The 17,465-nt window shown below is 44.9% G+C and overlaps 1 protein-coding gene and 1 long non-coding RNA gene across 5 annotated transcripts in view; one reads left to right on the top strand and one right to left on the bottom strand.

Moving 5' to 3' along the window:
- Positions 1 to 1,327: 1,327 nt before the first annotated feature.
- Positions 1,328 to 7,533, bottom strand: MARCKS (myristoylated alanine rich protein kinase C substrate). Its single transcript, XM_058735019.1, has 2 exons — positions 6,990 to 7,533; positions 1,328 to 5,152 (listed from the first exon to the last, which is right to left on the bottom strand). The coding sequence occupies exons 1-2, from the start codon at positions 7,089 to 7,091 to the stop codon at positions 4,247 to 4,249; spliced, it is 1,008 nt and encodes a 335-aa protein (XP_058591002.1). The 5' UTR covers positions 7,092 to 7,533; the 3' UTR covers positions 1,328 to 4,246.
- A 2,132-nt stretch (positions 7,534 to 9,665) lies between these two features.
- The window catches only part of LOC131514720 (uncharacterized), a 119,402-nt gene continuing 111,602 nt past the window's right edge, over positions 9,666 to 17,465 (top strand). For 2 of the 4 annotated variants that reach the window (XR_009263240.1, XR_009263241.1), the window contains exon 1: positions 9,671 to 10,160. This is a non-coding gene — a long non-coding RNA (uncharacterized LOC131514720). Of the gene's footprint in view, positions 10,161 to 17,465 lie in introns of all 4 variants that reach the window. The other 2 variants (XR_009263242.1, XR_009263239.1) reach the window with 2 other exon arrangements.

Here is a 17,465-nt window from a genome sequence, read left to right as displayed (position 1 = left end):
TTTTTAATGTGATTATTTAAAAAGTTTAAAATTACATGTGGCTCTCATATTTCTGTTGGACGGTGCTTTCCAAAATATGGATGTATCAAAGCAAAAGTCTTGCTTTGAAGTCTTTCTTACACTTCCAATTTATCAAGAATCCCTTCCCTTTTCTCCACCCCTCCCCCCACCCCACTACACAAGTATTGAATTGTAGCACTATTTCCAGCCAGTCCTTAACTCACATTTCAAACCTAAGGAACAGTGTCCCACTTGCTAGGAAGACAGCTTGTAATGCTAACTTAACGAATTCAGTTGAAATGTGTTGTATTGAAATCCTAAGCAAAAAGTCACCTTTCCCAGAAAGAAGTTTTAACAGTAATTGACAAAGATACTCTCATTGTTCATTTACTAGTAGTACTTAAAAAGTCTTGTGCTCTCATTTTATCAAAACACTAAAAGTGGGGTTATCAGGATTCCTAGAAATCTTGTAGTAATTATTTTATATATTCGCAGCTGCTAAATCTTATGGGGTATTTTGTTTTGTTTCTAAGTTGCTGTTGAGGGGTGCCTGGCTGGCTCAGTTGGTTGAGCATGACTCTAGATCTCGGGGTTGTATGTTGCTGTTGAGCAGTTGACGGGAACTGTAGACAGAAGTATTTCAGGGATCAGTAATTTATTACTTTTTCAGGTACATAAAATACATTCACATCTTTCAGAAGTATTTATTTCCCATTTTAAAAATAGCACTGTTGGGTGTAATTTAAAGGAGTGCTGGAACTTGAATCCCCAGCAGGGACTGGAACATTTACAGACTGAAAGCATTTTAAAATTCAAATTTGCCACACCCTGCTTGAAGCACTTTCACATAGCTGGGAAGTGGGAAGGAAAAAAAATGCTTGATATTGCACAGTGAATGATTAAAGGAAAACTAAAGCTCATAGCTCTGTTACTTAACCAATTTTTTTTTTAATTTTTAAAGCTAACTTGAATTACATTAGACTATACCCCCCTTCCAAAATATATGAATGCAAAAAGCACCCTTTCCCCAAATTTTTAATTGCAAAATTTTATTGTTTAGATACATGAGGGGAAAATGTAGATACACTACATCGTTTCTCAAACGTATATCAAGACCTATCATTAAAGTTTTCAGTCGACTTGTTAACAGATGAGCTAACTCACCTTCAGTGGATCTAATTTTGTATCCTAAGTCCGTCACGCATACCTTCCAAATCCCTTAAACTGAGTAATAGTTATACTTACCATCAACACTTAAGATTTGTTTTTCTCTAAAACTTCCATTTTAAAATTAAGTTTGTAAAAAATCCTATTTTAGCAAGCTTGATTATATCAACTGGTAAAACTTTATTTTACAATAGGAATTGAATCAAATGATTATTATAATCCAGAGGAAGTATTTCATAACCATAGCAAATGCTGTTATACATACTGCCAATACAGATTTAATAGACAATACTGAACTGTACAAGAGTTATTTATTTTTCCTTAATCTCAAAGCTATTGTTAGTAATACAAAAAGCCATATTAACATTTTTCCATTAGAAAACAATGTGATGTACAAAACTTTGGATGAAAAGATATATGTCAAATTTCATTTAATCACTTGGTGGAAAATCCACCACTCCATCAATACCACCCAAAGTGTTTTAGGCAAAGATTAAAATCAAAATAATGCACCTTAATTCAAGCTGTTAAAAAAACAAGCCTAGCAATATAGTTGGCTACATAGTATTTTTGACTACTGGCGAGTTAATTTTTAACCTCCCCCCCCCCCTTTTTTTTTGAGTCCTACCACATACCAGGCCCTGTACTTGGCAGAGTAGGTATTTGAGAAAAAGTTGCTAAGGTTGGAAAGACCCCATATAGCAGTCCTTTGGTTACCAGATTTGACTTTTACCTTTCCAAACATCCTTCAAGATCGAGAAACCCCAACTGAAAGTACATACTTTTCCGAGTGCTATTTTATTAGTGGGGAGGGTATTAGGTAAGAGAGGTCATGAACTATTATTTATGATCCATTATTCCAGTTAATAGCACATGTCAAGAGCTAATTTATTTTTCTAATGGGTTTAAGATTCCGTGTTCGGCTGCTACAAATGTGGTTCACCGACTCACTGTGAACCCTACAAGGCACACTGCTCAAAAACAGCGAAGCAGGTGTGCGTAAACTATTTTCCTTCGCATTTAATGAAGTAATGGTATTTGATACATCTTTATCTTCAAATTCAATTCAGTTTAGGGTCCAGCGAAGAAAAAAAAATCCAGTTATGGGGTGGTAAGAGCAAAGGTGAAACTAGTAAGGATTATTACTACATAAGGAAGTATTATTCTCTACCTTTTCTCCTTTGAGTAACAAGATACTAACACACTACTTTCATTTAAAAAAAAAAAGTTTGCAACTATTGAATTGAGGCAAGTACTAAAAGGCCCATAAACTGACAATGTTGCCCATTCATCACCATCACTTCTTTACATAAGCCTGTTTTCCTAAGGTATAACACATAATCTAAGCAATATTTGGAAATTAGCCAAGCACTAAGCAATTACAACGGCAGGTAAAACACCATCAATTTCTGAAACACATTTGGCCACTTTTGCGGCCCATCTGCAGTTTGGATTAAATAGACTCTCACTCAGTATAAATTTAAGTTTCTGGACCTGCATGACAAAAAATGTATTTTAGGAAACTTCCATATGACATTTAAAGAGTCTTCGGGTCACATCACTTTCGTATTAAATGATTATTTTCTGACATGCTATATAACTACAATAAAAATAATTGTTGAGTTTTTAAATGAAAATTCAATGCAGGTAAATGGTTACAGACATGGAATGTTCTAAGAGCTTCCTGTATGTAATCTGACACCTCTGATTATGAATTTCAGTTTGAAAACTTCAGATTAAAAACCACAATAAAATTTACTCTTGATGGCATGCAAGATGTTCCTCAAAATTAACCTTAAGACCTAGAAGTCTTAGTAGAACATAAATAAACACAACAAATTTGTACATTTTATTCACATTTATTTTTCGCTTTTAGTGTGCTCACAGAAAATTAGAACACCTTAAGCAGGAGTTTAATAGCAATTTTTGTAAGCAAAGTTACATTCCATCTCTAAGTCAAATTGGTCAAAGCTTCTCCAGTATTTACAAAACATGATAGACAAGATGCTACACAAAACCATTGCATCTGAAGATTTTTTTCCTTTATTCTCAAAGACGACTGGAAAAGAAAGCATTGTCTGCTGTAATCAAAAACATACCACAGTATAAACAGTAACCATTCCACTTATCACAGCTTGGTTGAGTTTAAAATTTGTGTTTAAAAGGTCCAAGATGACTGCAGTTTTACAAAAATGGGCAGGGTGGAAAGTTGCAAACTTCATGTGCTTCTGGATATCAAGATTTGTTTTTATACAATAGTCACAGTTAAAAACACCCTGCTGGTAATACATAATTACACTTTATTAAGGTCATAAACCAGCAATAAACAATAAAGCCTATACAACTTGTAGTTCTACTTAATCACTGACTGGTACAGCTAACATGAGATAAGTGAAAAGTTCCTATGGTTTAAATGAACTCCTAAGACTATGATCTTTTTTAAAATCTGGGTATTGGTGTTTTTTTTTTTTTTTCTTCTCTTTCCTTCTTAGTCAAGACTTGTAGTGTTGTAAACCTGCCTCACAAAATACATCGTAATAACTTTTCTTTAAAAAAAAAAGAAAAAGCCTAAGCCTTTACACCATCATTTATTTCTAGCGGTACGTTACTCTTGGCAATGTCACGCACCACTTAAACTTCCCCATCGTGGCCCCTATCACTTCATCTGATATCCCTTTTGACCCACCCATCTCCTTCATATATGGGCATGTCCATAGATTGACAAAGAAAGTTTACATTTTTGAATAAAGATGCAAAGTATGCAAAAAACATTAATACTGATGCAAAAAATAAAAACAAAAGAGAAACAAGGCAGAGGAAGGTGTTTAAGCTCTCCTCGACCTGTTGGAATGGTGGTAACAGAATGATCTGAGATGGGATCTGTGGGGGGAGAAGGGGGTGGGGGAACAAAATTTGCTGCTTAAAAAGAAAAGGAAAATTAAAAAAAGACATCTTTAAAATCAATCCCTGGTTGTAGACAAGTTCTCCAAAACCAGTACCTGGCACCACTCCAACAAACAAACGGGGAGGGGGGGGAGGGGGAGAAAAGTTCTTCGATTATCTCAAAACTCGGGCCCTTTTACTCTGCCGCCTCCGCTGGGGGGGCTTCTGGACTGCACTCGGGCTGGGCCTCCTGTGACGGGGCTGCGCAGGCTGACGAGGCTGTCGCGGCCGCCGCTTCCTCCGCGGGCGCCGCCTCCTGCTCCGGGGGCGCACCGGGCCCGGCGGCTGAGGGCGCCTCGCAGGCAGCGGCGCTGGCCCCGGCCTCCTCAGCCTTCTCCTCGGCCTTGCTGGGCTCCTCGGGGGGCTTGGCCTCCTCGCTGGCGGCTGGCTTCTCGGGTGCGACGGCGGCCTCTTCGGGCTTGGCCTCCTGCGGGTCGGCGCCCGCCGCCCCCTCCTCACCCGCCGCGGCCTCCTCGCCCGGCGCCGCGGCCGCCTGCTCCCCGGAGGCCGCGCCTGCCTCTGCGGCGGCCGCAGCGGCGCTCCCGGAGGCCTCGTCCTTGCCGCCTTCGGCGGAGGCGCCGGCTGCGCCCTCGGCCTCCCCGCCCTCTCCCGCTTCCTTCTTGTTCTTCTTGAAGGAGAAGCCGCTCAGCTTGAAAGACTTCTTGAAGGAAAAGCGCTTCTTTTTTTTTTTCGGGGTCTCGTTGCTGGGCGAGGGCGTGGCCCCGTCCTCCGCCTTGGGCGAAGACGTCGAGGAGGCGGCCGACGCGGCCTCCCCCTCCGCGGCCGAGGGCGAGCCGGGCTCGGCGGCCTCGCCCTCGGCGGGAGCCTCCTTCTCCGCGGGGCTGGCCCCGGCCTCGGGGGCGGCGGCGGCGGCCGGCTCCTCCTTCTCGGCCGCGGCGGGCGACACCGCCCCGCTCCCGGCGCCCGCGGGCTCCTCCTTGTCGGCGGCCGGGGCGCTGCCGTTGGCCTGCAGCTCCTCCTTGGCGCCCGGCTCGGCGGCCGCGGGAGAAGCGTCGCCGTTTACCTTCACGTGGCCATTTTCCTGCGGGGCAGAGAAGGCGGGATTGTCACTGAAGCGGCCCGGGCGCCGCCATCGCCGCCCCCACCCTGGGGCCGGGAGGGACAGGCTTCCCCCCTGGGCCCCTCTCGCTTTGGAGACCCCCCCACCCCCTCATGGGGAGGCAGGGGTTGCCTGCCTAGACGAGCGCTCTCCGAAGAAGCGGGGCAGTGCCGTTGGGGGCGCCCTAAAGACACAGCAGGAGCTTCGACCCCTCAACAAATGCCCTGCGGATTGAAGAGGGCCGAACCCCAGACGTAGAAAGCAAAGGGTAACCCATTCCAGCCTTCGCCTCACGGGCTATGCAAAAAAAGCCACGTTAACACACGATACACCAAGCGCCCTTTGGGAGAAGGCACAGAGCCAGAGTCGGTACACAGTCCCCCTTTCCCCTAAACCCTAAAGGGCTCTTCAAAACACCGAGAACTCCCAGGGGCATCAGCGCTCCAGCCAGAAGCGCCTGGGCTGCGCGCGCAAAGGTCCTACGCCCCCTAGGGCTTGGGGTCGCCAGGGGGCGCTGCGCCTCCACCGCGCAGAGCTGGGCGCGGGCGGGCGCGGAGGGGCGGGGCCGCGGGGCCACCCCGCCCTGCCCAGCCCGGCCCTGCCCGCCGGCCGAGGCGCCCCCGAGGCCGGATCGCGCAGCCGAGAGTCCACAAACAAAGCTCAGGTGGCTTCCCGGCATCCTGGTCCGAATAAAACCAACAAGGCAGGGGGAAACCCAGTATTTCTAAGATCTTGCCTCCGCTTCCACGCCCACCTTCGCCTACGATTCTGTGTAGCCGGGGCGCGCCACGGCGGCTCATCTTACATTTTTAACGGGTTCAGAGCCTCTTGGCAGAGCTCGCCTTCCCCATTAGGTTAGAGCAGGCGAAGCTACACGGCCTCTACTCTAGGAAAAGAGGCGTGGTGGGTGCCCAGTGTTTTCAAAGCAGCCACCCATGGCCGACCTCTCGCGCCCACCCAACCGTGGCCATCTGCCTGGGTCCGGGCAGCTCTGGGGTGGCCCCCCGCAGTGGTCTAGGCGCCAAGCACACGCACAATCCCATCCGAAACACCCGAACTGTCTCTTCTTGACCATCTGGAGAGGGGCTTCAAGGACTCACCGAGTCTTCCCACCCCAGGGGTACCATTTAAAAGTCGGATGGGTGTGTAATTCCACAGACAGCTAACGAATAAAGGCTTAGAACAGTGGGAAAGCCCCACCGAAAGACACTGTAACCCTTCTGCCCAGCAGATACTGAAACCCTTGTGCCCAGCTCCAGCCAGCCAGCCAGCAACCTTTCCAAGAACCCAGGGCTTGCCGCCTCAGCATACAATAAGACAGCTTTTCCCTCCTAGCCTTTCTCCACCACCTTCCCCATTCCCCCCACCCCCTCCCCCTCCAACAATCACACCAGTTCAGAAATCTTGAAAGCGACCCAATCTCGACAGCAAACACGGAGAGCCACCCAAACACCTTTGTGCCCACCAAACACATTTGCAACCTGACTGGGGGAGGGGGGTTAGCACCTAGCTAGTCACGTTCTGCCAAGCTCCAAACACGCCATTTTAGACGATTTACCACTTCTTTCCTCGCGTCTACACAAGAATTTGCCAGGATTCTCCGGGAACCACTCCTTTGGGGGTGGAGGAGAGGACCCCCCCCCCCCCCAATGAGAAATTGACAATTTAAGCTATCGCTTTCCATTCAACTTTCAGACTGGAATCTGGCCACGCTCCTCTCTCCGCCGAATGCGCCTCGGGCGCGACCAGGAGGGAAAAAGAAGCGTCGGGACTAGAGAAAGACACCAAAGAAATGACCAGAAACACAGGTAGAATTTACCTGCCCGTTCGCTTTGGAAGGCGACGAGGCCACAGCCGCCTCCCCGGGCCTCTCCGCGGTGGCTTCTCCCTTCGCAGCGGTCTTGGAGAACTGGGCACCCATGCTGGCTTCTTCAACAAAGAAACTCAACAGATCCAAGGGGGGAACAAAGAGCCTCCGGTTGGTGTAACGACGGGGCGAGCGGCAGTAGCAGCGGCGGCGGCAGCAGCGGCGGCGGCAGCAGCACACACACCGGAGGGAGGGGGGAGTGGGGGTGGTGAAGAGGACAGAACAGAACCGATTAAATACACTCCGGATAAAAAAATTTAAGTCGAAGAGATAAAAAAGCAGCAGCGCAGGAGGGAGGGAAAAAGGGAGGAAAAGTCGAGCACAAAAAAAGGAGCCCAAGTGTAGTTTTAAAAAAAAAAGAAGTAATAAAAAAATCCCAGATTTGTAGCCGCAATGTAGACAAGAGGAAAATGGAGAAATCTCCCTGGTTGCTAATAAGATGCGGGGTCCAACGCCCAAGTGCACAGATGAATGGGCTCGCGGGCGCTGACGCGGCCCCCGCGCGCGCCGGCCAATCCGCGCACCGCACACAAAGCAGGGGGCGGAGCCTGCGCGCCCGGCGAACAATGGAGCCGCGCTTTGCAAATGGTTTGAAAATCAGCCTCAGACCGAGAATTAATGTCCTCCAAATAAATAAATCAATTAAAAAATACATGCCTCTCGCCTCCCTCTGCTTGAAAATAATAATGCATCACTTGATTGGCTTGCTTTGTTTGGAATTAATTAACGCGGGAGGGGGGTACTTGTGGCTGGGGGCGGAGAAAGCGTTAACTTGACTCGCTTTGACTCTTGTCGGTCTGTATCCGTGTCTGTCTCTCTCCACTCGCTCCCCTCCCCCATCTTCCCTGTGTGTTTATGTGTATGTGTGTGTGTATGCGAGTGTTAAAGACAATGGTTAGGATTTGTGTGCAGCATGTTTTCTTTCTCCGTGTTCCATATTGGTTTCACAGATATTGCACAGGGTTTGTTTCTTTAACGGTTGCAAATGTTATATCGCCCCCAAATTGAAAGGTATTTAAACCACGAAGATCGAATTTCATCAAACGACATCTCGAGTTAGAATTAGGTCTGTAGGCCAGATGTGGAAAATGCAAAAGCGGCAAGGAGCCTAAGCCACACTCCCTTCCCTATCCCGCATTGGCATGAAATAAAATATTTCGATATTGGCCTGCGACGCTCATCGAATCCCCCCACTCCCGACTATTGCCAAATAGTGATTTTTTCCCCCACAATATAAAGTGAGGGCCATTTACAAAAGATCATAACGGTTCGCATTTTATCACTGTATGAAATGACAATTTTTCTCTATGGTGAAACGAGACACAGCCTCGAGTGTATGAATCCAAATACGCGGTTGGGAAGCAATTCACGTAGATATGAATCATTTTCAGCCGATTGCCAGGATCGGATGGACTCTTTCTGAACATGTGTAAGTGTGCATGCAAGCGAGTGTGTTCTTTCTTGGAAGGGAGGGAGGCAGCAGCGATGAAATGCTAAACAACCGGATTGACGATTACAGTGCTAACGAGAAACTGCATGTTGAAAAATAGCAAGAAGATCCCTGAACGCTCCGGTCTAGCTTGGGTTAGAGAAAAAGCTTCTGTAAGGGGACACCGAGCACCTCCATCTGCACCCCTCGCCACCAAAGAACCAGACGCTATTTGTGTGTGAAAGACAAGGCACTGATTTAAAGAAGGGGAGGAGGCGGTCAAAAATCAAGGATACAGCCTAATAAACATTCTCCTACCGCCTACATTTTTGCTCCCAGAGTTTTCACTCGTTTCCACATCAGACCCTTTTCTCGTTTACGGTTAGTAATCCTGAAATGAATAATCTTTTGCTTATGGAGAGGAGAAGCAGTCGAGAGAATGGTTCATTTCTCCTGGTGTTGGCTCGGAATTCTCACAGTTTTATTTTCTGCTTATTGTAGGGAAATGGGTCACACTTTGAGTGAAAAAGATGGTTGGTTCAAGCCAATAACTCTTTGTTCAAGTATTGCTTTGAAAATCACCAAGCTGTACATCGTTACACGAAGCTTCGTCTTCTCACTGTCCACTGCCTTCAGATGCATCTTTCACTCGCGAAGTCATATTCCCCAGAGCTGATGGAAAGACGTTTCCGTAGAAGTGTATCCTGCCAAACATGTTATCACCCTTAAGGGAGCCCGCTGGCCTGGCCCAAGCCCCCAGCCGCCGAGGTGGACGCGAATTTCTTGTATTAGCGGAGTTCCAACTTGAAAACCCAGCTGGGCTGATCCAAAACCACCATCCAGGCGATTCCCAAAAGCTCATTTAAGGTTGTTGCTAGCCCCCACCCCCAACGTGAATCATGCCCCTTCCTCTGTATCCCCCTCCTAGTTTTAACTTGGGGGGATTGCTAGCTCGCTTTCGGATTTTCTCGCAGACGCGTCCTCAGCCCTCCATTTGGGGGCTGCTTTTATTGCTCCTTTGTTACCAGACTGCCGTGTAGCTTTCCCCCCTTTTCTTTCTCGAATGCCTATTTGCCTGGTATCGGCTTGTCTCCCTGGCAACGGCCACGAAAGATTCGGAGCCCCGGACGGGGGGAGGGGAAAGGGGCGGAGCCGCGGGGTGGTCAGGGAGTGGTGGAGGGGAAAGAGAGGCCGAGCGAGAGACAGTCAGACAGACAGCGTAGCAGATGGCCGCGCGAGGGGGCGGGGTCCAGGCGGAGCGCGGGGGGACCCCAAGCGTCGGGGCGCGAGGGAACCAATCAATTCCCGCAGCCGCTCCGGGGCTAGAAAACAAGTGTAGACGCAGAGATTCGCGCCCCACCAGCGGTCCCTAGTTTACGGTAGAAAACACGATTTCCTTTCGATACGAAAGCGCGTGTAGAGCGTAGTTCGGAGAGCCGGCGGTCCGCAGTAACTGGCTGGGGGAGGCGGTTTGCGGCTGCCCGGGGCGCTGAGCGCTGGGGCAGTTTCTCCTGACCTCTCCCTGAGTCGGGCCAGCCAAGGGGAAAGCCTCGAATGGGAGAGAGGGGTGAAGGCAGAGGATGGGTGAGGAAGGAAAGGGCTGAGAAATGGCAAGAGCCCATCCTGCCTCGGAAACTACATAATGGCAGGGAAGGACCGCCAGCAAGACTGGAACCAGTACAAGTTGCACAGTTGTGAGTATACAGTCCCTCAGGAGTTGGGTGTTCTCGTGCCCAGAGCTAAAGGTTCCAGATCAAACGCTTAAGTGTACAGATATGATTATTTATCTAAATATAATTAAAGAACCCCAGAATGCACGGTGAAAATGTAAAACAGGTAAATCCCCGTAACCAACTCACCGAGAGGAAACAGGTTTTTTTTTTTTTTTTTTTTTTTTTTTGTATTTTTTTCACCAGGGACTAGGCTCTTTATTTCTAAGATGATGGTAATCTGTATATGATTCTAGCAAAAGAAGTGTTTATTTAGAATACCTCAAAGTTATTTTTCCCTTAAATTGTTAGCACTGGAAGGAATGTTTAGAGATATTTACACAAATTCTTGGGGGTCTTACTCTGTGCCACACATACCGATCTAGGCCTTGTTTTCACATCAGTGAACAAGACAGATGCAGTCCCTAGCCTCAGGGAGCTTACATTTTAGTAGATCGTCTAGTTTCATCCCCCCCACCAGGTGAAAAACCAGGCCTATGGAAGTTGCAAGATTTTGTCAGAAGGTAGACGCAGCAATGGAGCTCACCCCCTTGATTCCAAGTCCCCAGCTTCTTCCACTGCTGCCTCCTGCTGTCTGGCCTTCACCTGATGGCACATATTCACTGGGTAGTTCCCCTCATTGGTTCCTATTTTATTTATTTATTCAGCTGCTGCTAAGTACCAGGAAGAGGGCTAGACATCAGCTGACACCAGAAGGACAAGGGCATGGTCTTTCCTCTCATGGAGCTCTGGCTTCATATTATCTCTTAAAACTTCTTAGAATGTGGAGAAAGAGAACAAAAGACAAGATCGTGTGCTAAAACAAACAAAAAATAGTAAAGAGGACCGTTGTCTAGATTCCAAATTAACTATGCCTTTTTCATTCGAAAGCTTTCATTCATTCACAGGGCATAAGATCCTACTGTGTTTATGGTGTTGTGCTCCATATTTCATCCTAGATTTTATAGTACCTGAACTTCAATTCCATTGCAATTGATTAGTTTGGAATATAGTGAGTAGCAAAACAGACATAGTCTCTCATTCATTCAACAGATATTTATTGAATTTCTAGCATGTGCCGGACATTTGGAACGTATCAGGGAACAAAAGAGACAAGAAATCTTTACGGACCTTACATGCCAGAGTGGAGAGAAAAACAAAACTTCATAACTATAAATAAGCAAATTATATGGAATGTTAGAAGCATGGAAGTGTTGTGAGGAGGGGGGAGCCAGAGAAAAGTAAGGGAAATGGCAGAATCTAACACAGATTGCAAATCAGTTTATAACTGTGAGTGGTCACATGTGCTCTGAAGGGAGATGCAGGGTGCTATAGGATAGTCTAATTTAGTTAGGAGAGTTAAAGAAGGCCCTTTTAAAACAATGACGTTTAGGGACACTTGAGTGGCTCAGTCGGTTGAACGGCTTAGTGTTCCATGGTTTTTGTTCAGGTCATGATTCCAGGGTCCTGGAATTGAGCCTCGCATCCGGTTTGGCACTGAGCGTGGAGCCCCTTTAAGACTCTCTCTCTCTCTCTCTCTCTCTCTCTCTCTCCCTCCCTCCCTCTCTCTCTCCCCCTCTGTCCCTCTCCCGCATGTGTGTGCTCTCTCTCTCTAAAGTAAAACATACTAAAAAAAAATGTTGAAGGGGCATTTGGGTGGCTTAGTCGGTTTAGCGTCTAACTCCGGCTCAGTTCACAATCTCATGGTTTGTGAGTTTGAGCCCCATATCCAGCTTTCTGCTGTCAGTATAGAGCCTGCTTAGGATCCTCTGTCATGTCTCTCTCTGCCCCTCCCCTGCTCTCTCTCAAAAATAAATGAACATTTTTTTTAATGTAAAAAAAAAAAAAAAGCAGTGACATGTCAGTGGAAACCTAAGGGAAAGTAGCATTACTTAGGTAAAGAGTTGGAGAGTTTTGTTCAGATGGACAAAATAGCAAAGCTCCTGAGGAGGGAAGGGTTCAAATGGGTTTGGGAGGAAGCTCAAGTGATTAGTTTGGACATATTTTGACATGCTCATAAAACATCTTAGTGGAAAAATTAAATGTGCAGATATAAGAATCTGGAGCCCAAAGACTGGTTTGGAATATAAATATATATAGATTTGTGGCCATTCCATATATAAATATTTTCTGAAGTCAAGTCTGAGAACATGCGAAAAGCAAGAGATTCCAGAATCACACCCTGAGTAACCTCTTTAAGAGGCTGGGTAGAGATTAGCCAGTTATATCTCAAAAGAGCTAAAAAAAAAAAAAAAGAATTTGATAGTATAACATAAAATAAAATAATAAAACAATGAATAGAAAAAAAGAGAGAGAGAGAGAGAGAGAGAGAGAGAGAGAGAGATTGGGTAGAAAAAGAGCCTAGCTGGCAAAGAAGACTGCGAAGGAACCCCCAAGGAGTAGACAGAAAACCAGGAAAATGTGGCGTCAGGAAAAATCAATGGAGATTGTGTTTCAAAGAGTAGTGGTTAGTTTTGTAAAATGCTGGTGAGAAGTCAAATAAAATAAAGACTGAAAAGTTTCCATTGGATGTGGCTGGCTTTAGAACAGGATTCTGTATACAGAATACAGAAGTTATGAGTAACAGGCCCCAGAGAAGCTTTTACAGTATGTTGAGAATGGAATCCCGATTCAGTGTTGACGAGTAAATGGTAGGTGAAGAAGAAGACAGCATGAATGGCCCTTTCTTTATGAAATTTGATGGGGTAGAGTGTGGAGAGACAGGGTAGTAGCTAGAAAGGGATGCTATACTGCTTTTTTGTTTTGGGTTGTGTTGTCTTGAATGGAAGATATTAGAGCAAAGTTGACTGCTCCGGAAATTAATGCAGTAGACCTTTCTACTCTAGGTAGATATATGTAAGATATAAGCGAGAAAAGGAGTAATGAATGGGATGAGGTTCCCTAAGAATACAGGAGGGGATGGAGATATAGGGCACATGCTGAGAAACTGGCTTTAGAGAGACCCTGTTCCTTTCCTTAAAAAGGGAAAGAAGAGGACGGCTACAGATTTACTAGAAGGAAAAATGGGAGAATTCCCTTCTGATGGTTTCTGTTTGTCCTTGGAGTCATTAGCTAAGAGTGAGGGAGAGTTGGAGTTTAATTGTGTTACAGAAGGTATGGAATGATGATTGGGAAACATAGGATTGAGATTTGGGGGCACAGTAAGACTTCAGAGCAGTCATGAGTGCCCATTTGAGGTTGATAAATCCTACTGATGCCTCATCAGCATATCAAGCTTTCTCATATGATGATTTAACTGAACAATAGTGTCCATTACAATCCTCTTTAAAATCACCAGCCATTCACTTTCTCAGCCTATGTCCAAATTGTGTTGCACCCATACAGTCAATAGCTGCACAGAAGTAAAATATGGATTAAAATGACTCAGAGCTCATAATGCTCCATTACGGTTAATCCTATATGATTTCATGCAGACGTGTATAAACTTAAAGAGAAAGGGAACAGAATTTACTGTGTGCCAGGCACTGCACTGTGTGAGCCTATGCTAGGCTTGTGTTTCACTCTAACTACAAACCCCATGGACTCATATTGTTATCTCCATTTTACAGATTTGGAAATTGATGCTAAGCAAGTTTGAAAAGTGAAATACCGCTAGTGTGTTAGCCATTGTCTATTGAGGGGTGTCTGATTTTAGGACTCTCATAAGGTCTCAATTGGTTGTAACATTGCAGTGGGACCAAATATTTTTGTATGTAGTAGGAGCTTTATTAATTTTTTTCATTTGTACCGAATACTGAAACTTTCTTTAACTTTAGGCTTTGTTTTAGTGCTCCTTATTAACTGTCCAATACCACTCAAATAGAAAGATTCTTGCATAGTCAGGAAACATCAGTGTCACTGGTTATCTGATCTGGAGACTCAAGGACTAATACCTGTACAATAGGAATGAAGTTTCTGGAATGTTGAATGCCTTCCAGATACATAGGTGATTACTACAAAACCACTATAAGTGTGAGTATATTTTTAGTCACTGCTCTTCAGGCCTCTCAGTTCAATTAGCATAAGATTTTATATTTGAAAAAGTTACCAAAGGGTGGGATACATTCTAGATTATAGAAGGGTAAACAAAAAGCAGGAAAAATTAAAATTTTAAAGGAAAAGTTTTCTCCAGAAATTCTCAAAGCTTTTCTACAGTAGCATTTCCTAGAATTTGTAATATTTACTCTCCAGGGGTAGGCCGAAAACTTTCCATATCATCTCATGAAAGAACAGAGTTGGGAGAGGGAGATAATTACCATCTCCTCTTTGTTTCCAAAGGTAACAGACAACTAACAGAGAGCAATCAAAGTTTACATTAAAAAGATCAGGTTTCTAGTCTTACAGAATTACCTAATTAATTGGCCGACCAGAAGTGACAGTATAAAATTCATATGGAAAAAAGTTGACTTTTCAGGCGTGATAGCGTAGGAGCCATGCAAAGCATAATTTTTCATTGTTATTTGAAAGCCATAAATACTTTCTGATATTAAAAAGTAGATTAACTTCCTGCCTAGAATGAGGTACTTGAACTGTGTGTTTCTTGAAATTATAGAGTTATATCAAACATTTATTTTTATTCCAAACGATAATGTCATGTTTTTTTTTTAAAGGGTACGTTTAACCATTATAAATCACTTGTTGCAATCTGTAAATGGACAAGTTTTTATTAAGCTGCTGCTAAACCAGACCTGTTAGGTCTGCTCCAGTTGGATGGATCTTTCAAGTATGTTCAGCACACTGTTAGGCTTTCGGATGGGCTGACTGAGAAGGTCACTGACACTCGTTTGCTCAACAGATAGTTATTAAGTATCTACTTTAAACCAGGCACTGGGTAGTGCTTTGCCTACTCTGCCTTATTGAATCCCCAAGGTAATCTTACAAGGTAGAAACCATTATTTCCATTGTATTCCAAACCAAGTCCTCCAGGCGTTACATAACAGGCTGGAGTTTTTGCTGCTCATAAGTGGTCTGGGCTGGGTTCTGTATCCAGCTCTTGGTAGTTCCAAAGCCTGTGACACTGTTTCCCTGGATACCATGCTGCCTTAGAGAGAATAAGAATTTTATGGGACGTTTCCAGTTCTCTTGGAGGCTACAAAAATGCCCCAGACACTAAAAATTAACCAAAGAATATGAAACTTTATTTATGCATCCCGAGAGAAGTATCTAGGGCCACATCCATAAAATGAGAATTTGCATTTAAAGAAACACACACACACACACACACACACACACACACACACACACAGAATCTCAGGTCAGATTCTTGACCCTGGAAACATACTTGGTAACTTTATCCAGAATACAGTCACCACAAATTAGATTGTGTGTAATTGAATAAAAACATGGTTAGGTTGCACCCAGAATTTACCTCTACCTTCCCTAGGGACAAAAGTGTGTGTGCTGCTTAAGGGAGTGAAGTCACTTGGAATGTAGGTAAAAGAGTGTGGAACTACAGAGAGGAAGTTACAGTTGGGAAGGAAATCCACATGAGACGTGTGGCTGGGACATGAGATTAGAGGTGAGAGGGTACAGACAGACCTTCACAGTGCCGCTCTGGGAAGATGGTAAGGGTGCCTGGGAAGGAAGCGAATCTCAGCAGGAAATGGAGGGGTGATGACAATGAGGCATTCTTCCATTAAGGACACAGTTGGAATTTGATTTACATTTTGGTTGTAGGTGTAAATTTTTAAAGTTAAAGCAGTTTTGCATATATTATTTCATTTAATACCTACGGTAAATTCAAAGACCAATTAAGTTAATCCCCTCTTATAAGAGAGTTACATAATTTGCTTGAAGTCCTCCTGTCTTTAACTGGCCAGATCAGTCAGTGCCTGTGGTCTGCAGGGACGGGTCGACTTTCTCACTGCCCCATCCTGCTGTCTCTGCCCTCGAGGGGCATATGCCTTCTACTCCTGTCCCACTTTGATATTTAATAAAAAAGATAGTCACGGCATGTTTGTAATCGATTTTGAGTTTTATTCTCATTGCTTCAAATACTGCTTCTATGCCAAAGAGACTACAGTCAGCATTTCCTGTCCTAACAGCTAACGCAAATCCCAGATCTTCATTTTCTGCTGCCCCCTTACTGAGCTGGGCATTGCCGTGTGTATATTTCTTACCCCCGCCTCAAATTGAGGTTATCATTTTCCCATCCAAATTAGCATCACGTTCTGAAAGAATTTCGTTAGGTTTCTTGGAGGCATTTTTGAATCATTCCTCTCCCACATTTTCCAGGCAAAGAACAGAACCAGATATAAGACCTCAGAAGGGTTCAGTATGGCTAAACACTCTACTACCAATTAGAAATAAAAACTAAAACAGGGGCGCCTGGGTGGCTTAGTTGGGTGAGCGTCCGACTTTGGCTCAGGTCATGATCTCGCAGTCTGTGAGTTCGAGCCCTGCTTCTGGCTCTGGGCTGACAGCTCAGAGCCTGGAGCCTGCTTCAGATTCTGTGTCTCCCTCTCTCTCTGCCCCTCCCCCACTCATGCTCTGTCTTTCTCACTCTCAAAAATGAATAAATGTTAAAAAAAAAAATTAAAAAAAAGAAGTAAAAACTAAAACAAAAAATTACCTAACAAACTAAAAGCTTGACATTTTTGCTTGTTTGGGCAACCTGTAAACCTGTCTTTCCCCAGCCACCATCTTTCTTTCCCATCTTTTTAAACACGTGATCCCTTGTGTTGCCTTTTCTCCCACTCAAATTACCATTGATTTGACTTTGCAAAATATAAAAATAGTTAAATAGCAAAGAGAGGACTGGAATTCTCACTCTATGATTTACTGTAGCCCAGAACACCTCATGGATCATTCTTGTCAAGTTATGTTGCTTTTTTTTTCTTTCAAACATCTCTGGTATTTTCTCCCTTCTCAGTTTCAAACTAAAATCAAAGCTCAAGGTTCTTGATTCTTTTGTCTGAATTACCTCGTAGGTAGTGTCTGCCTGCTCCAGGGCCTTCTATGCCACAGTCATCTCCCCTGTAACTCCCTTGATCAAAAATCAGCAAGATTCTGTCCATATAATCTCTCTTTTTAAAAATTTTTTAATGTTTACTTATTTTTGAGAGAGACAGAAAGATAGAGTGTGAGTGGGGGAGAGGCAGGGAGAGAGGGAGACACAGAATCTGAAGCAGGCTCCAGGCTCTGAGCTGTCAGCACAGAGCCTGACGCGGGGCTGGAACTCACAGACCACGAGATCATGACCTGAGCCGAAGTGGGATGCTTAACCAACTGAGACACCCAGGCGCCCCATGTCCCTCTAATCTCTAGGCAGAGGCTAGTTTGGGTCACTGA

The sequence above is a fragment of the Neofelis nebulosa genome, chromosome 6 (assembly GCF_028018385.1).
Source record: "Neofelis nebulosa isolate mNeoNeb1 chromosome 6, mNeoNeb1.pri, whole genome shotgun sequence".
Taxonomy (NCBI): Eukaryota; Metazoa; Chordata; class Mammalia; order Carnivora; family Felidae; genus Neofelis; species Neofelis nebulosa.
This window is presented reverse-complemented; position numbering and strand designations above follow the sequence as displayed.

Coding starts and splice junctions, on each gene's coding strand:
- MARCKS (XM_058735019.1), bottom strand. CDS start 7,091: ATGGGTGCCCAGTTCTCCAAGACCGCTGCGAAGGGAGAAGCCACCGCG. Junction 5,153..6,989: donor CTTCCAAAGCGAACGGGCAG/GTAAATTCTACC, acceptor TCTGCCCCGCAG/GAAAATGGCCACGTGAAGGT.